The sequence below is a fragment of the Protomyctophum bolini genome (assembly GCF_963924005.1).
Source record: "Protomyctophum bolini genome assembly, chromosome: 19".
Taxonomy (NCBI): Eukaryota; Metazoa; Chordata; class Actinopteri; order Myctophiformes; family Myctophidae; genus Protomyctophum; species Protomyctophum bolini.
The window spans coordinates 37331198-37347936 of NC_137880.1; the positions used below are offsets into that span (position 1 = coordinate 37331198).

The window sequence follows — 16739 nt, forward strand, 5'->3', positions numbered from 1 at the left end:
AGTGGTATGGATAATGGATATTTTGTAGAAACCTATACTTAAACAAATAAACCCAGTATTGTATGCACTAAGTGCTGTGAACACAGTGTATAGCCTACTTTCTCTGAGATGTACAGAAAAGAGGAGATATGCTACTGAGAAGGCCACTTTATTTGTATCGCCTTGTAATGGCTCCGTTAGTTCACTAGGTGGCAGTAATAGGCTACCAAAAAAATGTTTTTGTTTCCGAAGAAAATATGCTCTAGTCTAGAATCTATAGATTCTAGACTAGAGCAAGAGCATATATTTAAATAAAAGCCTATTAAATTACATGCTCTAGATTCTAGAGCATGTCATTTATTAGGCTTTTATTTTGTTTGTTGTTTAAATGTTGTTGTGAGTGTGGTGTTTTTTTAATGCGTGTACTTTAATGTAAGGTGGAAACAAATGTTGATCATTAGATACATCTATTTATAGTGAGCAAAGAGACAGCAATTAAATTATGCACGGACTAGTATGGGGAATATCTCTTGCGATCTCATGCGAATCCCTTGACTCCTTCAAAACCGCTCTCAATACAAAGGGAACCTACGGATGGCAGCAAATTCGAAACTGGCCCCCGTAAAATCTGAATCCCCCACCCACCCTCTTTCCCCCTCACTGTATATGTTTTCTTTTCCCTTTTTACCTCCTTTATGATGATGATTTCCTGTTTTTTGGCTATATAGAAGTGTATATTTGTATATGTCTCTAAATGTTATGATGAATTGAACAACTTTGGACCCTCTTGTAAACAAGTGTAGTGCTTTATTGGTCGTCCACTCACAGTTAACAGTTTTTTTTTGTTGTCCTTGAAATGTACTGTAATTCTGCAAACTGTTAATATATACATCAATCAATCAATCAATCAATCAATCAATCAATCAATCAGTCTTTAGAACAGAATGGGGTCGATTCGCTCTGATCCAGTTTATGTTTAGAGCGGATACGGAAACGGTGCCTGCATGTATGAGTCACTCAAATCACCGGCGGAAACAGTAGGTGGACCTCTAGACCGGAACAGACTGTTTGCTTCGGAATAGAAACTATAAAGTCATGGCGACGCTACATACATTACTTTAGACTAGATGGTCCGTGTATTTTTACGGCCATTTGAATTCTAATTTCGTATTTGATAAAACAGTATTCAGAATACCGGTTTGGTGTTCTGAATACTGTTTGTCAAATATAGAAATGCTAAATTCAATAGAATACGGTTCGTTTTCTGAAGAAACCAGAGAGAGAGGGAAGTAGTGTGTAGTTGTAAACTCCGCCCTTGTCGCAGCCGTGCAACCTTTTGCCTTGGTTTTTCTCCCCAGAGCAGGAGGAGGCTTCAGGCTTTTAACAGTGTTGGGACTTGGGAAACAACGAGGAGAGGAGGTCACAGCCAGATCGTATCGTATGTATGTATGGACACGTGGGCTGACGTACAAACTTTTTTTTGTTACTGCGTTTACATACATTGGACACACACGGGCATCGCCGGGCAAGTCTTCGTCGAGAGACCATAATACTAGTATCCTCCATACGTTAAATGAATGTATAGCCGAGTGTTGAGTCTCTCTCTATGAATGGGCTCTCACTTTTCAACCGTACTGTAAGTAAAGTCAACATTCCACCAGAGAAGGAAAATTGACTGAGTTGTAAAACTTGTAGCCTACTTACTTTACTACTGAAAACTACTGAACACATTTGGAACTAAAAGTTGTGGGAATAATGAACCTCGCTGTTCCGCTTTGCTTTTTCGTCAAGTAACTAACGAACAGCTCAGCCCTATACTAGTTTACATTTACAACACTTTGAAAACATTTTCCTCTTTTGTCATCCGGGTTAAAGAAGTAAAATCCCGTTTGCGTGGAAAAACCTGTAAAACCTCTTCATAGATCTCCATATAGTTTATGACTGAGTAAAGTTATATTAAAGCATACAGTAGTACTGTAGTAGTAGTAACGTTGGTCATTGTGCCTGACTCTTGAGTAGACGGTAGCATACAGTAGGAGTACAGTACAGTAGTGGTTAGTCATTGACTCATTAGCCATTGAAGCGTCTTGACTGGACATTGCATTCAACATTTTTAAAATGATCGAAAAAAAGCCCTCCGTTGATCATGAAATCAACGACAATGAAACGAGTAGTGCGGATTTGGAGAAGAGCGCAATGATACAACAACAACAACAACAAGAACAACAACCACACGAACACGGCGTAAAATCAATGAACACGAACGGTCTGGGTCAACCGAAGACGCCCGGCGGCCCCACGACGCGCCTTTACCGGCGGCGGTGGCTCATGGTGTGCCTGTTCAGCTCCTACTCCCTGTGCAACTCCTTCCAGTGGATCCAGTACGGCATCATCGGGAACATCTTCACGCGATTCTACGGCGTGGACGCCTTCACCATAGACTGGATGTCCATGATCTACATGCTCACCTACATCCCCTTCATCTTCCCCGTAACGTGGCTCCTGGAGAAGAAGGGGCTGCGCGTCGTGGCGCTGGTGGCCACGGCGCTCAACTGCGCCGGGACCTGGATCAAAGTGACCAGCGCCAGGCCGGACCTGTTCGCCGTCACCTTCCTGGGCCAGTTCTGCTGCTCGTGCGCGCAGGTGTTCATCCTGGGCATGCCGTCCAAGCTGGCCTCGGTGTGGTTCGGTTCGGACGAGGTGTCGACGGCGTGCTCCATTGGAGTTTTTGGGAATCAGGTATGTAGCCTACGTGTGCGTGAATGTCTGATGTTGCAAAAAGGTCTTCCAAAGTTAAACATTGGCAAGTTTGTGTTGTTTATCAATGGACTGCTGTAACATATTATTTAAAAATACGTTTAATAGGTCACAGTTATAGGTACACTGTGTACCCACGTGGTTGGTGGTTACCCATCTGGTCAATTTGCGCAATTACGCACGCACTGCTGCGGTGCTGTCAGTTCAGCCGGGCAATATCGGGTATCCTCACGCAGGTTCACAGAACAAGTCACTAACCATGCATATATATACACGATTACACGCTACTTGGCTATGCCTATTCCATACATGGAGAAAGAATAGAAAACAATTGTGATTGTACTAGTCGGTTGACAGTTACTCTCTCAACTATACCCCCCTGCCTTCCCTCCCTCCTGCTATCCATCCATCCTCCCATCCGGGCCAGGAACACAAATCACATACAGTAGGCCTACACCAAACAATGAACAAATTATATACAAATCAATATAAACATTAGTGTCAAGTTTGTCAACCAACAATACTACTATTACCATTATAGTAAAACGATAAAACACAACACACACAAATCGACAGCACAGAAGACCTCAGACAATCTGAAGCTGGCGTTCCCAAATATGATGACCTTAATTGGGAACAGTGTGTGCAGCACACATAGGCAGACATTACAGTTGAATGTGTTACTTAATACACTTTCATGTTCATTTATTTTTCCTATTGTGCAAAGTATAATCATCATCTAAATTGCAACATTGTTGCAGCATGCAGGACTACATGCTCATGATGACACGTGTGTCCATGTCAAATCAGGTCATGTGTCATGAGTTCTTCAGCTCAGAATAGATCACTATATGATATTGCCCTGTCTGTTTGAAAATGACAGTTTTCTGAAAAAGCTATGTTTCTATGTCAGTCGTTCTTAGTTTTTTCAAAAATAGCAGACCTAGGTCTGCTATTTTTCAATAGCTAAATTAAGCATAACATAATGCTAACACTGCTCAAAATGGGATAAAGTGATGATGCCAAATCACTTGACATGGCATTGAAGACCAAAATTCTCACTTCCCTCTTTTATAACGATTCTACAAAAATCTAAATCCTGACAGTTTTCTGAAAAACCTCATGTGTCTAATGTCAGTGGTTCTCAAACTATTTCATGTCAAGGATCCCCCAAAAATATCTGTAATTGGCCGCCGACCCCCATCTGAAAATATGTTGTTCCAGACAACTCGGTGCCGTGTTATGAGCTTGTAGATCTGCTGTTTTTCAATAATCGAAGAACCACTGACATAGAAACATAGCTTTTTCAGAAAACTGTCAGGATGTTAGAAGACATTTTTAGAATCTGATCTCAGGTCAGAATGGGTTAAAACACCAAAAGGAGCTCCCGCCCCAAAATGGGTTAAACTGACAACATGAGGAAGAGAGAATATGCTACAGTATTGTATATACACTATCATGTATGTATGTACAGTATGTATACTATATGCTACAGTATTGTATACACAGCCAAAACTGAAGGAGGAAGAAAATCAATCTCAACACATTAGCACATGTACAGTAATGACTCTTGTGCACCATGCCATTTGACCTACAACAAAAAATGGTATGATGTCAAACGTAAGTGCACAAATATCCAGAAGATACATATTAATATGTACAGAGAATTTAGTTTTGACATATACAAATTACAATAAATTACAGTAGGATCTCACTGTATACAATACCTTTAACAAAGCCCAACTAATTTAGACATAAAACAGTAAAAAGAGAGAAACATTTAGTTAATTATGATGCAATCATTGTCTGACAGTTTGATTCAGTGTGGCACTTCTTTATTTTTTAATTTAACCACAGTTTCCTCATAGACTTTTCATCGGTGTGTGTGTGTGTGTGTGTGTGTGTGTGTGTGTGTGTGTGCATGACCCAGTAGTGTAATTAGACTAAGGACCAACTATTAAATAATACTTATCTATTTGGTGAGTGTAGGGGCAAGTCAGACTTTTATCTTTTACATATTCTAACTCCCTAATACATTTTATAATTAGTGCACATTACTGTGATCAAAGAGAGGATCTGGCAATAAACTGTTAACCCCTGTTTTTTTCGGTGAAAATATAGTTAATGTCCTCTTATTTCTTTATCTCTTCTCTCAGTTTAATTGTTCTTTATTGACATCATTTGTTACTTGTTATTTCTCTGGCTTTACATAGATTGTGCAATGTGCATTACATTCACCCATTCACAGTCACACACACATTCATACACCGATGGCAGAGGAAACCATGCAAGGTTCAGGTTGCAACCGGTCAAGTGCTCTTTTGCTTTTTGGGGGGGGGGGGGGCGCGCAACACAACACAACACAATTCTGTCTAAACACCCGAACTATCTTCTGATCTGTGGAATGTAAAATAAGCTGTTTTCTGTTGCTACACTTAAAAACAAGTGTGAACTCATAGTCACGTTCATAGCTATGTAGGTAGTAGGTACCTGTATCTGTTCGTGCCTGACGGGCACTAAGTGCCTCTGAGACCAGCTCTCAGTGTCAACCCCTGATGTGATGTTGAATACCTGGTTTTTCCAAAATAGATTAGTTGACTATTATTTAAAAATACTTTAATATAGGTCACAGTTATAGGTACACTGTGTACCCATAAAAAAGACATGGGGACATGATTAGTACTGATCCACTGTCATGGAATCAGAGTCCATGTTTATTTTAAATGTGCTAACTTTAACTTCTGCCTCATTCAGAACATGATATTGATATATGCTGCAGATTATTAAAGGTAATGTACAATCCTTTAGTCTAGCGGAAGGAAGGATTGCAACATAGTGTTGGAAAGTGAAATGTTGTTTATTAATGGCCATATAGGTTCTTTTAGCATTTGCATCATTTTACAGATACGTCGTTTTCAAAACATGATTTCTTTAACCAAAAGCTAAAGAGACAGGGTGACCCGTTTGGTGAATATAGCAATAATTACAATCAATCAAACCTTTTGACCAACAAATATCACTTACAGCACCTTTCTAATATTAACTGGTTTGTTCAAAGTGGTCCATAATAGAGACAGACTCCCCTAAAGCTCTGGTGCATGTTTTAGATTCCACAAGGAGATAATTACAGTTACAAAAAAAAAAGAAACATAATTACTTGCCGAGGTCCCAGTGTTTTTTTTTGCTCAAAACACGAAGAGGTGGGCTAATAGTGTGGGAGGAGATGACAGAATGGTTGTGTTTCCATCACATGACGATGCAAGAGGTGATAAATAGCGTAACGTCCAGATGAGACCCACAGCCAGCAGCATAAGCAGCGACGAGGCGTGAATGGGTCCGAGGACGTTGTGAGACAACCCGGTCACAGCTGGTAGCTTCAGTCGCTTTTCCTCCCCTCTCCGTCCGAAACGTTTGAGTGAAGCAGCAGCAAATCTTCACCCAAAACAAGTTAATACATGACAAGGGGCCAGCGAATATATCGCTCCGACAGCCACAGCCTCGCGGCCCCCTCTCTCTCTCTCTCGGTCTCGAGACGGTTGACATGATGCCGCACAGCAACGGAAAGAAACGGCACAGTGTGGGTTCCAAATCCAGCGCGGAGGAATGGTCCCTGTCCAGACTGTCCCAGACTCTGGCTCCGGGCCATGCCTCCCTCCAGTGGAGTCCGGGACCTCTGGGTAAAGCGCTGAGTGTCAGCTCCCGGCTAGACGTGGAGTCTGTGACGTGCGGGGACCGGGCCGAGCTGGTCCCCAAGCCGCTGACCAAGCTCTACGTCCGGCGCTGGGCCATGCTGCTGCTGTTCAGCGGCGTCTCGGCCAGCAACGCCTTCATGTGGCTCCAGTACGGCATCATCAGCAACATCTTCATGCGCTTCTACGACATCGACTCGCTGGCCATCGACTGGCTGTCCATGATCTACCTGCTCACGTACATCCCGCTCATCCTGCCGGTGCTGTGGCTGCTGGACAACCGAGGGATCCGGGACGTGGTGCTGGTCGGCGCGGCCTTCAACTGCATCGGCGCCTGGATCAAGATCGGCAGCGCGGGTCCCGACCTGTTCCCCGTCACCTTCTTCGGCCAGTTCGTGTGCTCGGTGTCCACGGTGTTCGTGCTCGGCATCCCCTCCTACCTGGCCTCGGTGTGGTTCGGCCACAGGGAGGTTTCCACGGCGTGCTCCATAGGGGTACTGGGAAACCAGGTTTGTCTTCATGTCTTGTTCGTTGTCGTATACAGTCTACTCTACGTTAATGGTCATACCGTGTGGTGCAGACTGTGTGTATATCCACAAACAGTGCGAGTGCTGTTTGTGGGTACAGTACACAGTGGCTGCACTGTATGTCTGAGTCAAGTGGTGCATGTAGTGCCATAGTGTGGAAGTATTATGGGCTGGCTGTGTTAACTGTGGGAGAAACTCTCTTGACCATTCCCTGTCTATATTCAGACACTGTTCAATTCAGGCGCTGTTATTTGTTAAATATGGAGGATCATGGTCACTTTGTGAAATGGGGTCTCTTAGCCATTGTTTTTGCATTAAAGGCAACCCATCATTGACCTTTGTAACAAATGGTTTGAGTTGCTGCATATTGTGGACCTGTTGTTGTTACTATGTAAATTTTTAGGCTATGAAAAGTGTGCCCTGGAGCAAAAAAGGTTGAGAAACACTGATGTAAACTACCGTTGTAAAGGAGCTCAACACATTAGAGAACTATGACAGCCGTGTGTGTGTGTGTGTGTGTGTGTGTGTGTGTGTGTGTGTGTGTGTGTGTGTGTGTGTGTGTGTGTGTGTGTGTGTGTGTGTGTGTGTTGCGTGCGTGTGTTGCGTGTTATACTGTCCAGTTTCCATTGACCCCTTGCATTTACAGGATGCTTTTTTTTTAGTGGTGCAACCACTCCTAAAGACAGCTATGTGTGTCCCTGAGTGGTGCAACCACTCCTAAAGACAGCTATGTGTGTCCCTGAGTGGTGCAACCACTCCTAAAGACAGCTATGTGTGTCCCTGAGTGGTGCAACCCCTCCTAAAGACAGCTATGTGTGTCCCTGAGTGGTGCAACCACTCCTAAAGACAGCTATGTGTGTCCCTGAGTGGTGCAACCACTCCTAAAAACAGCTATGTGTGTCCCTGAGTGGTGCAACCCCTCCTAAAAGCAGCTATGTGTGTCCCTGAGTGGTGCAACCACTCCTAAAAACAGCTATGTGTGTCCCTGAGTGGTGCAACCCCTCCTAAAAGCAGCTATGTGTGTCCCTGAGTGGTGCAACCACTCCTAAAAACAGCTATGTGTGTCCCTGAGTGGTGCAACCCCTCCTAAAAGCAGCTATGTGTGTCCCTGAGTGGTGCAACCCCTCCTAAAAACAGCTATGTGTGTCCCTGAGTGGTGCAACCCCTCCTAAAGACAGCTATGTGTGTCCCTGAGTGGTGCAACCGCTCCTAAATACAGCTATGTGTGTCCCTGAGTGGTGCAACCCCTCCTAAAAACAGCTATGTGTGTCCCTGAGTGGTGCAACCCCTCCTAAAGACAGCTATGTGTGTCCCTGGGTGGTGCAACCACTCCTAAAAACAGCTATGTGTGTCCCTGAGTGGTGCAACCACTCCTAAAGACAGCTATGTGTGTCCCTGAGTGGTGCAACCACTCCTAAAAACAGCTATGTGTGTCCCTGAGTGGTGCAACCACTCCTAAAGACAGCTATGTGTGTCCCTGGATCTGTCCCATGCTGGGCGGCTGGGTCTGTCCGAGCATGAAAATAGCGTTATAGCGTTTGTTCACCACCAAGTATCACTGTTGCACAGCCTAACACACACACACACACACACACACACACACACACACACACACACACACACACACACACACACACACACACCAGTGATGAAGGCTTGTACAGTACAGCACAAGTACAGTACAGCACCACTCACTTCAGACGGGTCTGATTTTTCTTTTTTTAAAACATTGTTTAGTTTTGACTTTTGAGCGATACCTAACTGATCCAATGACTGGCCGCGTGTGTGTGTCTGTATGTCTGTTTGGAGTACAAACTGCTGCAATACCGCTGGTTGACCTAAAGTGGCACTGTTGAGCAGCCTAAAGGGCCATTCCCCCTGAGCGCTATAACTATAACTGCAGCCAGCCAGCGGTGTTGTTGAGCAGCCTGCACCGCTCAGTTCACACATGTGTGATTTTTTTTAAGGGCTAGCCCACTTTGATAGATACAGCTATATCCAGCAACATATCTTATTGTTGTCTCCACCAGGCCGAAGGCATGGAGAGAGTATGTTTTGCACTCCGTCCGTGTGTGTGTCCGTCCGTCTGTTACCAGCTAATCTCCGGTACCGTTAAACCCGGTCAATGCCAAATTTTCCCTGGATGCCAACGATGAACCTCTGCCCCAAACGTTCCAGAACGACCTGTTATAGCGCCACCAGGAGGCCGACTTTTGTAAAACACATTTTTTATATTACTCCTCCAGATTCTGTCCAAAAATCCTGCAAATCGTCACACACTATCTCTATAGTCATTTAATTTTACATTGTGCAATTTAAAAATTAAATGAAAGAGCTACTTTTACATTCCTACACTTGGTCTATGGATACATGTGTGTGGATTGAGTTGTGCTTGAAATGTACTTTCTGTAATTCTGCAATACTGTTAATAAATAATAAATAAATCAATGTCTAAATGAAGCATTCATCAGCTGATTTATTTAACTTTGGGGTTGATATAGGGATGCACGATTAATTGGTACTATTTGGTAGCATAATCAGAAACGTCCATCGGCCATAAAAATACCATATCAGTGTTGGAACGGTCTCAAAATAATGCAGAATATTCAATCGGTTTTTACCTGCAAAAAGATTTCAGTTGTGAAAACAAGAGTCTTGGAAAAGAGTGTTATTTATTGATTGATTGAATACTTTATTAACAGGCTTTGGGCCAATGATAATGTCTTTCTTTGCCCTCCAGCTGGGCATTGCCATCGGGTTCCTGGTGCCCCCCATCCTAGTTGATAATGGTTTTCTTTACCCTACAGCTGGGCATTGCCATCGGGTTCCTGGTGCCCCCCATCCTAGTTGATAATGGTTTTCTTTGCCCTACAGCTGGGCATTGCCATCGGGTTCCTGGTGCCCCCCATCCTAGTTGATAATGGTTTTCTTTGCCCTACAGCTGGGCATTGCCATCGGGTTCCTGGTGCCCCCCATCCTAGTTGATAATGGTTTTCTTTGCCCTACAGCTGGGCATTGCCATCGGGTTCCTGGTGCCCCCCATCCTAGTTGATAATGGTTTTCTTTGCCCTACAGCTGGGCATTGCCATCGGGTTCCTGGTGCCCCCCATCCTAGTTGATAATGGTTTTCTTTGCCCTCCAGCTGGGCATTGCCATCGGGTTCCTGGTGCCGCCCATCCTGGTGCCCAACGTGGAGGACATTGATGAGCTGGCTCACCACATCCGTACCATGTTCTACATCACTGCGGGCGTGGCCACCGTCCTCTTCATCCTCGTTGTCATTGGTAAGATTCTTTTTACGATAGGCCTAAGGGCCTTTCTGTGTGGAGTTTGCATGTTTCTCCCCGTGTCCCCTAGGGTAGATACCCTCACAAAAACATGCAGTAATCCTGGTCACTAAACTGCCTCCCCCTGGCCAGCCGGGGCGCCTGATGGAGGGGAAAGGAACTGGTCGGAATAACGTGTCCCTTCCACGCGCTACGTCCGGCTGGGGAAATTCCCCTCTGTCAGGTGAAAAGAAGCAGCTTGGACTCCTCATGCATAGAAGGAGGCATGAGGTCAGTCCGCTGCCCCCCCCCCCAGGTTGGCAGAGGAAGTGTAGCGCCCAGGATTACATTAGATAATTGGCACTGGGTGAAAAGAAAACTGGGTTACAAAATAATAATATTAATAAAAAATAAAAAAATAGATCTTTTTACTTTAACCCATTTTAGACCTGACGTCGATTCTACCAAATGTAGTTCTAAATCACGACAGTTTTCTGAAAAACCTCATGTTTCTAATATCTAGTGGTTCTCATGTCAAGGACCCCCAAAGATGTATGTGTTTCCAGAAGCAAAAGATTTGAGTTAAAAAAACGTTCGCTGTGAAATAATAATATATTCAAAGATTTGCCCCACATTTTCACGATTTTTCTAAAATAGTAGACCTACAAGCTCATAGCGCGGCAGTCGGTGCCGCGCTATGAGCTTGTAGATCTGCTGTTTTTCAATAGCTAAAGTGTGACATAATGTTAAGCCTATATGGCTTCTCCCTAACCCTTTTTCGGAACGGACAGGACATGAGCTACAGACACTAAAATAAATATATATATAAAAAAAGATGGAAACTGTGTGCAATGTATGAATGTATGTCCTCCTTCCGAAAATGAACTGAACTGAACTGAACTGAACTGAAACACAAAAAGGGGTTCCCGTCCTCAAAACGCGTTAACACTGAAAGAAAACAGAATGATGTAATCCAGGGCACAGCCATGGTGGCTCCGGTCTCCTACTGTACCTCTTGGGGTTTTTTATCAGAACCTTTTCTGGTTTATCTCGTTTTGTTTTTCGGGTTTTGTTTGTCCTGGCAAAGGCCTACAGGGGATTCCTTCAACCACCAAAGAGCCGATGTGACGTTTGAAATTTACGACATTCTTTCTTTGCCGCCGCTAACAAACAGCGTCTTTCAGTAGAAAGAGAAAGAATATCTGACCTCACAGTACACACACAAGTACACACAGTACACACACAGTACACACAGTACACTGTAACACACACAAGAACAAAAACCTCCCCTCAGGGAGACTTTGAACACAGCTGTGTGGGTTTACGTCAGCCTGGATTAAAGATTGTTTTATACCAGCGATTATACCAGTGTTGACGACTTCAGTCTACAAAAAAAATGAGTTTTAAAAAAAATGAATAAACAAACACGGACACTCATTTTGGAAATCATAAATAATACATTTATAATCATTTCTGTCTACAGACATCAAACAGCCTTTAGTTCTCCCTTAATTAATCTGCATTTTACAAGTACTACCAGTTCTACTCGCTTTCACTGCCATTTTTATTCCTCTTTCATTCCCGTTCTTTCACCAAAAAACACTTGCAATCACATGCAACCTTTACCACATGAATTAAACCATTAAACCATTAACTATTAACCCATTCTGAACGGGAACCCGTTTTGGTGTTAGCATCATGTTATGCTTTAGCTATTGAAAAATAGCAGATCTACAAGCTCATAGCGCGCCACCGAGTGGCGCGCTACGAGCTTGTAGGTCTGCTATTTTTGAAAAATCGAAGAACGACTGACATTTTTATAATCTGATCTCAGGTCAGAATGGGTTAATCAGACCAGTATGTGTCTAGTGGAAACCTCGTATGAATCTGATCTCAGGTCAGAATGGGTTAAACTATTAAACCAATCACATGCAACCTTTACCACATGAATTAAACCATTAAACCATTAACTATTAAACCAATCACATGCAACCTTTACCACATGAATTAAAAACCATCTAGGCCTGACGTCGAAATAAATAAAAAGTCTTCTGAAAGAATACATATTCAAAGATTTGTGCCACCTTTCTTTTTTTAAAGAATATATTTTTCAATAGCTAAATAATGCTTAGTTAAAACACCAAAAGGGGTTCCCGTCCAGAATGAATTAAGTGAAGGGGATAGCTCTTTATTCAGAATGAATTAAGAGAAGGGGATAGCTCTTTATTCAGAATGAATTAAGAGAAGGGGATAGCTCTTTATTCAGAATGAATTAAGAGAAGGGGATAGCTCTTTATTCAGAATGAATTAAGAGAAGGGGATAGCTCTTTATTCAGAATGAATTAAGAGAAGGGGATAGCTCTTTATTCAGAATGAATTAAGAGAAGGGGATAGCTCTTTATTCAGAATGAATTAAGAGAAGGGGATAGCTCTTTATTCAGAATGAATTAAGAGAAGGGGATAGCTCTTTATTCAGAATGAATTAAGAGAAGGGGATAGCTCTTTATTCAGAATGAATTAAGAGAAGGGGATAGCTCTTTATTCAGAATGAATTAAGAGAAGGGGATAGCTCTTTATTCAGAATGAATTAAGAGAAGGGGATAGCTCTTTATTCAGAATGAATTAAGAGAAGGGGATAGCTCTTTATTCAGAATGAATTAAGAGAAGGGGATAGCTCTTTATTCAGAATGAATTAAGAGAAGGGGATAGCTCTTTATTCAGAATGAATTAAGAGAAGGGGATAGCGCTTTATTCAGAATGAATTAAGAGAAGGGGATAGCTCTTTATTCAGAATGAATTAAGAGAAGGGGATAGCGCTTTATTCAGAATGAATTAAGAGAAGGGGATAGCTCTTTATTCAGAATGAATTAAGAGAAGGGGATAGCTCTTTATTCAGAATGAATTAAGAGAAGGGGATAGCTCTTTATTCAGAATGAATTAAGAGAAGGGGATAGCGCTTTATTCAGAATGAATTAAGAGAAGGGGATAGCTCTTTATCCGAGAAACTAACTACTTGCTACTGTACAGCGGAGCAGACCACATCATAAGCAGTGTTGCCAACTCTTGTGAGAGAAATAAGCCAAACCCACCTCCAAAAACAAGCCCAAAACAAGCCAACTCTTGGCGAGAGAAATAAGCCAAATCTTCCCTCTAAAAAAACAAGCCAAAACAAGCCCAATAATATTGCCATATAATACTAATAACTAAATATATGAGGCATTTATCATTATCGACATATCTATGTATGTCTATAATTATGAATGTTTCGGTCATTTCTACTATTTACACACATAGTAGAGACACCAGATCGATTCTGTCACTCAATGTGATTCACACTCCCCCCAAACCTATATGTATTTAAAGTAAATACATCAAAGAAATGTTGGCTTGTTTGATATTCAAAACAAGCCACCGAATTTTTTAAACAAGCCCAAATCTCGGGGGGGAAAAAAATCGGCAACTTTCGGCAAGCCAACTTTGGCGTGAAACAAGTGGACTGACTTGGCAACGCCAACCCGGCATCATAAGTGTACTGTAAGGGCCGGTCACAAACGAGCTTGGATGGGTACGAGACAGATAGCTGAGAACACCATTGTCCTGAAGGAGGAGGGCGTGGCATTGAGACATTTGCATTCTTTAAGACAAAAGGGTATTTGTAAAAGACGTGTTTTCATTGTAGTGCCATGCTCACCATTGGCCCAGCTGAGCTGAGAGTCACACGTGATTAGTACTAGCCCCCTGGCAGCACACCTACAGTAAAATGCAAATAGTTACTTAATTAAACTAAACCTTGAAGGACAACTTTAGTTTTTTTCAACCAAGGTTCATGTTTTAGGTTGTTATTAGAGAAAGTAAAAGATGAGATTTTTATTTATTTATCATTTACTATAGTCCTACTAGACCCCAATAAATTACATCTGGCCACAGAAGATCACGGTCGGGATCTACTGCATGTGTCAAACTGACATATTGAGCCTATGACACACAGGGTGGCTTCCCCCCAGTAAGCTACCTTCACATTCAGTAAACGAAAAAACGAAAGAAAGCAGCAAATTAATTGTTTTTAACACTCATCTTTTACTTTCTCTAATAATAACAACCTAAAACTTGAGCCTTGGTTGAAAAAAAACCTAAAGTTGTCCTTTAAGGAAGGAAGTATGGATGGGTACTGTATGCAATCTGTTGGTTTATAATGGCAGATGCAGATAAGCAATTTCTTGATAACCACATGCAGTGCAGTGGCTAGAAAAGCAGATAATTATGGTCGCACACAAACCTATGCCTGCTGCTTTGGAAAACGAATCATATACACCGAAGGAAGGACCACTAAAACAATTAGCATCAGTTCTGTAATGTTTTCCCAGTTGTAACTGACTAAACTACTACATTGAATTTAAATGTCACCAGACGTACCGGTGTGAGTGGGTGGAGACTAGAGCTCTGATTGTCTATAGCTGCGACACTAAGGAAAAACAGGAACACACACACGCACACACACACACACACACACACACGCAGACACATGCACGCAGTGTGGGTGATGGGTATCCTGCTGTAGGTGCCACCTGGGGGCCCTGATTCACGGCCCCTGCCGTGTGAGTCAGTCTCCTTTCTGTAGGCCAAGAGAAGTGAGGTGATAAATGTGAGTGAGGGAACTGTAAAGGAACTGTAAAGGAAGTGGAACAGTAAAAGTTTAACTCCTAGCGGCCTCTTTTAATGCTAATGAGTATGGAAAGCGCTTTCTTTGTAGCCCGGTCGTTTGTCACCTGGCCAAAACATCCAATGGACACTAAGCTGAATGAATGCAAGTCTGACGCAGCAAATCGCCCCAAAACAGCCGATCTACAAGCATACATTTAATGACAACTGACAAAGTGTAGATCGGAGATAAGTAAAGTAAAGTTACCATGTTTACCCTGCAGGGTAACTGGACTAAGCTCAAGAACTTGTTTACAGCCAGGCCCTGCTCATAGAACATTTCATGGTAGAGGTTCAATGCCTTGTTCAAGGGCACTTCAGCGGTGGTCATTTTAACGTGCCGGTCCGGGGATACGAACTAGCGACCTTCCGGTATCAAGACCGCTCCGCAAACCGTTCGGCCACCGCTGCCTGCCTGCGTAATGCATTCATGAGAAAAAGCAGGTAAAATAAGTGGTTACTCGACAAACAAAATGACTAGAGTTGTTCCGACACCAGTTTTTTCAGACAGAGTGCGAGTACAAGTACTTCATTTTTAGTACTCGCCGATAACCGAGTACCGATACGATTTGTGACGTGATGAGTACAAAACAACACTACAACATGACGTAGCGATATCATCCGTTCCAGACCGGTTCACACAGCGATCTACAAGCTCATAGAGCTTGTAGGTCTGCTATTTTTTTTAAATCGTGAAAATGCAACACAATTCTTTGAATATAATGATATTCTTTCAGAATACTTTTTTTTTTATTTCGACGTCAGGCCTAAACGTGTTTAAACGAACACCCTTCTAGGTCATTGACCTTAATCTAGGTCATTGACCTAGAAGGGTAGCAGGCTACGCACCAGGCAAGCGTGTGAGAATTGGCACTTACTTGATGTCATTACGGCTTATTTAGTAAAACGCGATTGTAACAAATGTTATGTTCTTGTCAGTCTTCCAGGAGCGCCCTGAACTCCCTCCCACACAGGCCCAGGCTACGGCGCGTAGCATTCCTTCAGAGCAGTACTCCTACACCGCTTCCATCCTCCGGCTGCTGCGGAACAAACCCTTCATCCTCCTCATCATCACATACGGTGATTTTTTTATACCACGATTTTGTAACCCATTTCTTGTTACCCCTGTGTCAATTATCTATTGTGATCCTGGGCTCTACACACATGTAGAGTGTCCAAGTTGCTCCTTTACACCTGACAGGGGGGAGTTTCCCTGGTTGGACGTAGCGCGTGGAAGGAACACGTTATTCCAACCAGTTTCCTTTCCCCTCCATCAGGCGCCCCGGCTGGCCAGGGGGAGGCAGTTTAGTGACCAGGATTACTGCATGTTTTTTGAGACTTACTTTAATTTTAAGGCAACAGAAAATGCAACGTATTTGCCTGATCATGAAGACCTAGTCGGTCGAAACGTCGCATTTTCTGTTTCCTTGAAATTAAGTAAGTCTCGGAGCTCTACAAAGTGGTGTGTGGATGTTCTTCTCTTCTTTGGTTTTCGTAATTCACCACAGTCATCATTCACCACAGTCATCATTCACCACAGTCATCATTCACCACAGTCATCATTCACCACAGTCATCATTCAACACAGTCATCATTCACCACAGTCATCATTCACCACAGTCATCATTCACCACAGTCATCAATCACCACAGTCATCATTCACCACAGTCATCATTCACCACAGTCATCAATCACCACAGTCATCATTCACCACAGTCATCATTCACCACAGTCATCATTCACCACAGTCATCATTCACCACAGTCATCATTCACCACAGTCATCATTCACCACAGTCATCATTCACCACAGTCATCATTCAC

At 42.9% G+C, this 16739-nt stretch overlaps 1 protein-coding gene across 2 annotated transcripts in view; it reads left to right on the forward strand.

Annotated features, from left to right (window-relative positions):
• The first annotated feature begins 1268 nt into the window (after positions 1-1268).
• The window catches only part of flvcr2b (FLVCR choline and putative heme transporter 2b), a 38748-nt gene continuing 23277 nt past the window's right edge, over positions 1269-16739 (forward strand). The window contains exons 1-3 of one of the 2 annotated variants that reach the window (XM_080790921.1): positions 1269-2718; positions 10095-10236; positions 15856-15996. In XM_080790921.1, the coding sequence (XP_080647047.1) occupies positions 2098-2718; positions 10095-10236; positions 15856-15996 (904 nt within the window). In that variant the 5' untranslated portion in view covers positions 1269-2097. Of the gene's footprint in view, positions 2719-5189; positions 6935-10094; positions 10237-15855; positions 15997-16739 lie in introns of those variants that run through there. The other variant, XM_080790920.1, reaches the window with a different exon arrangement.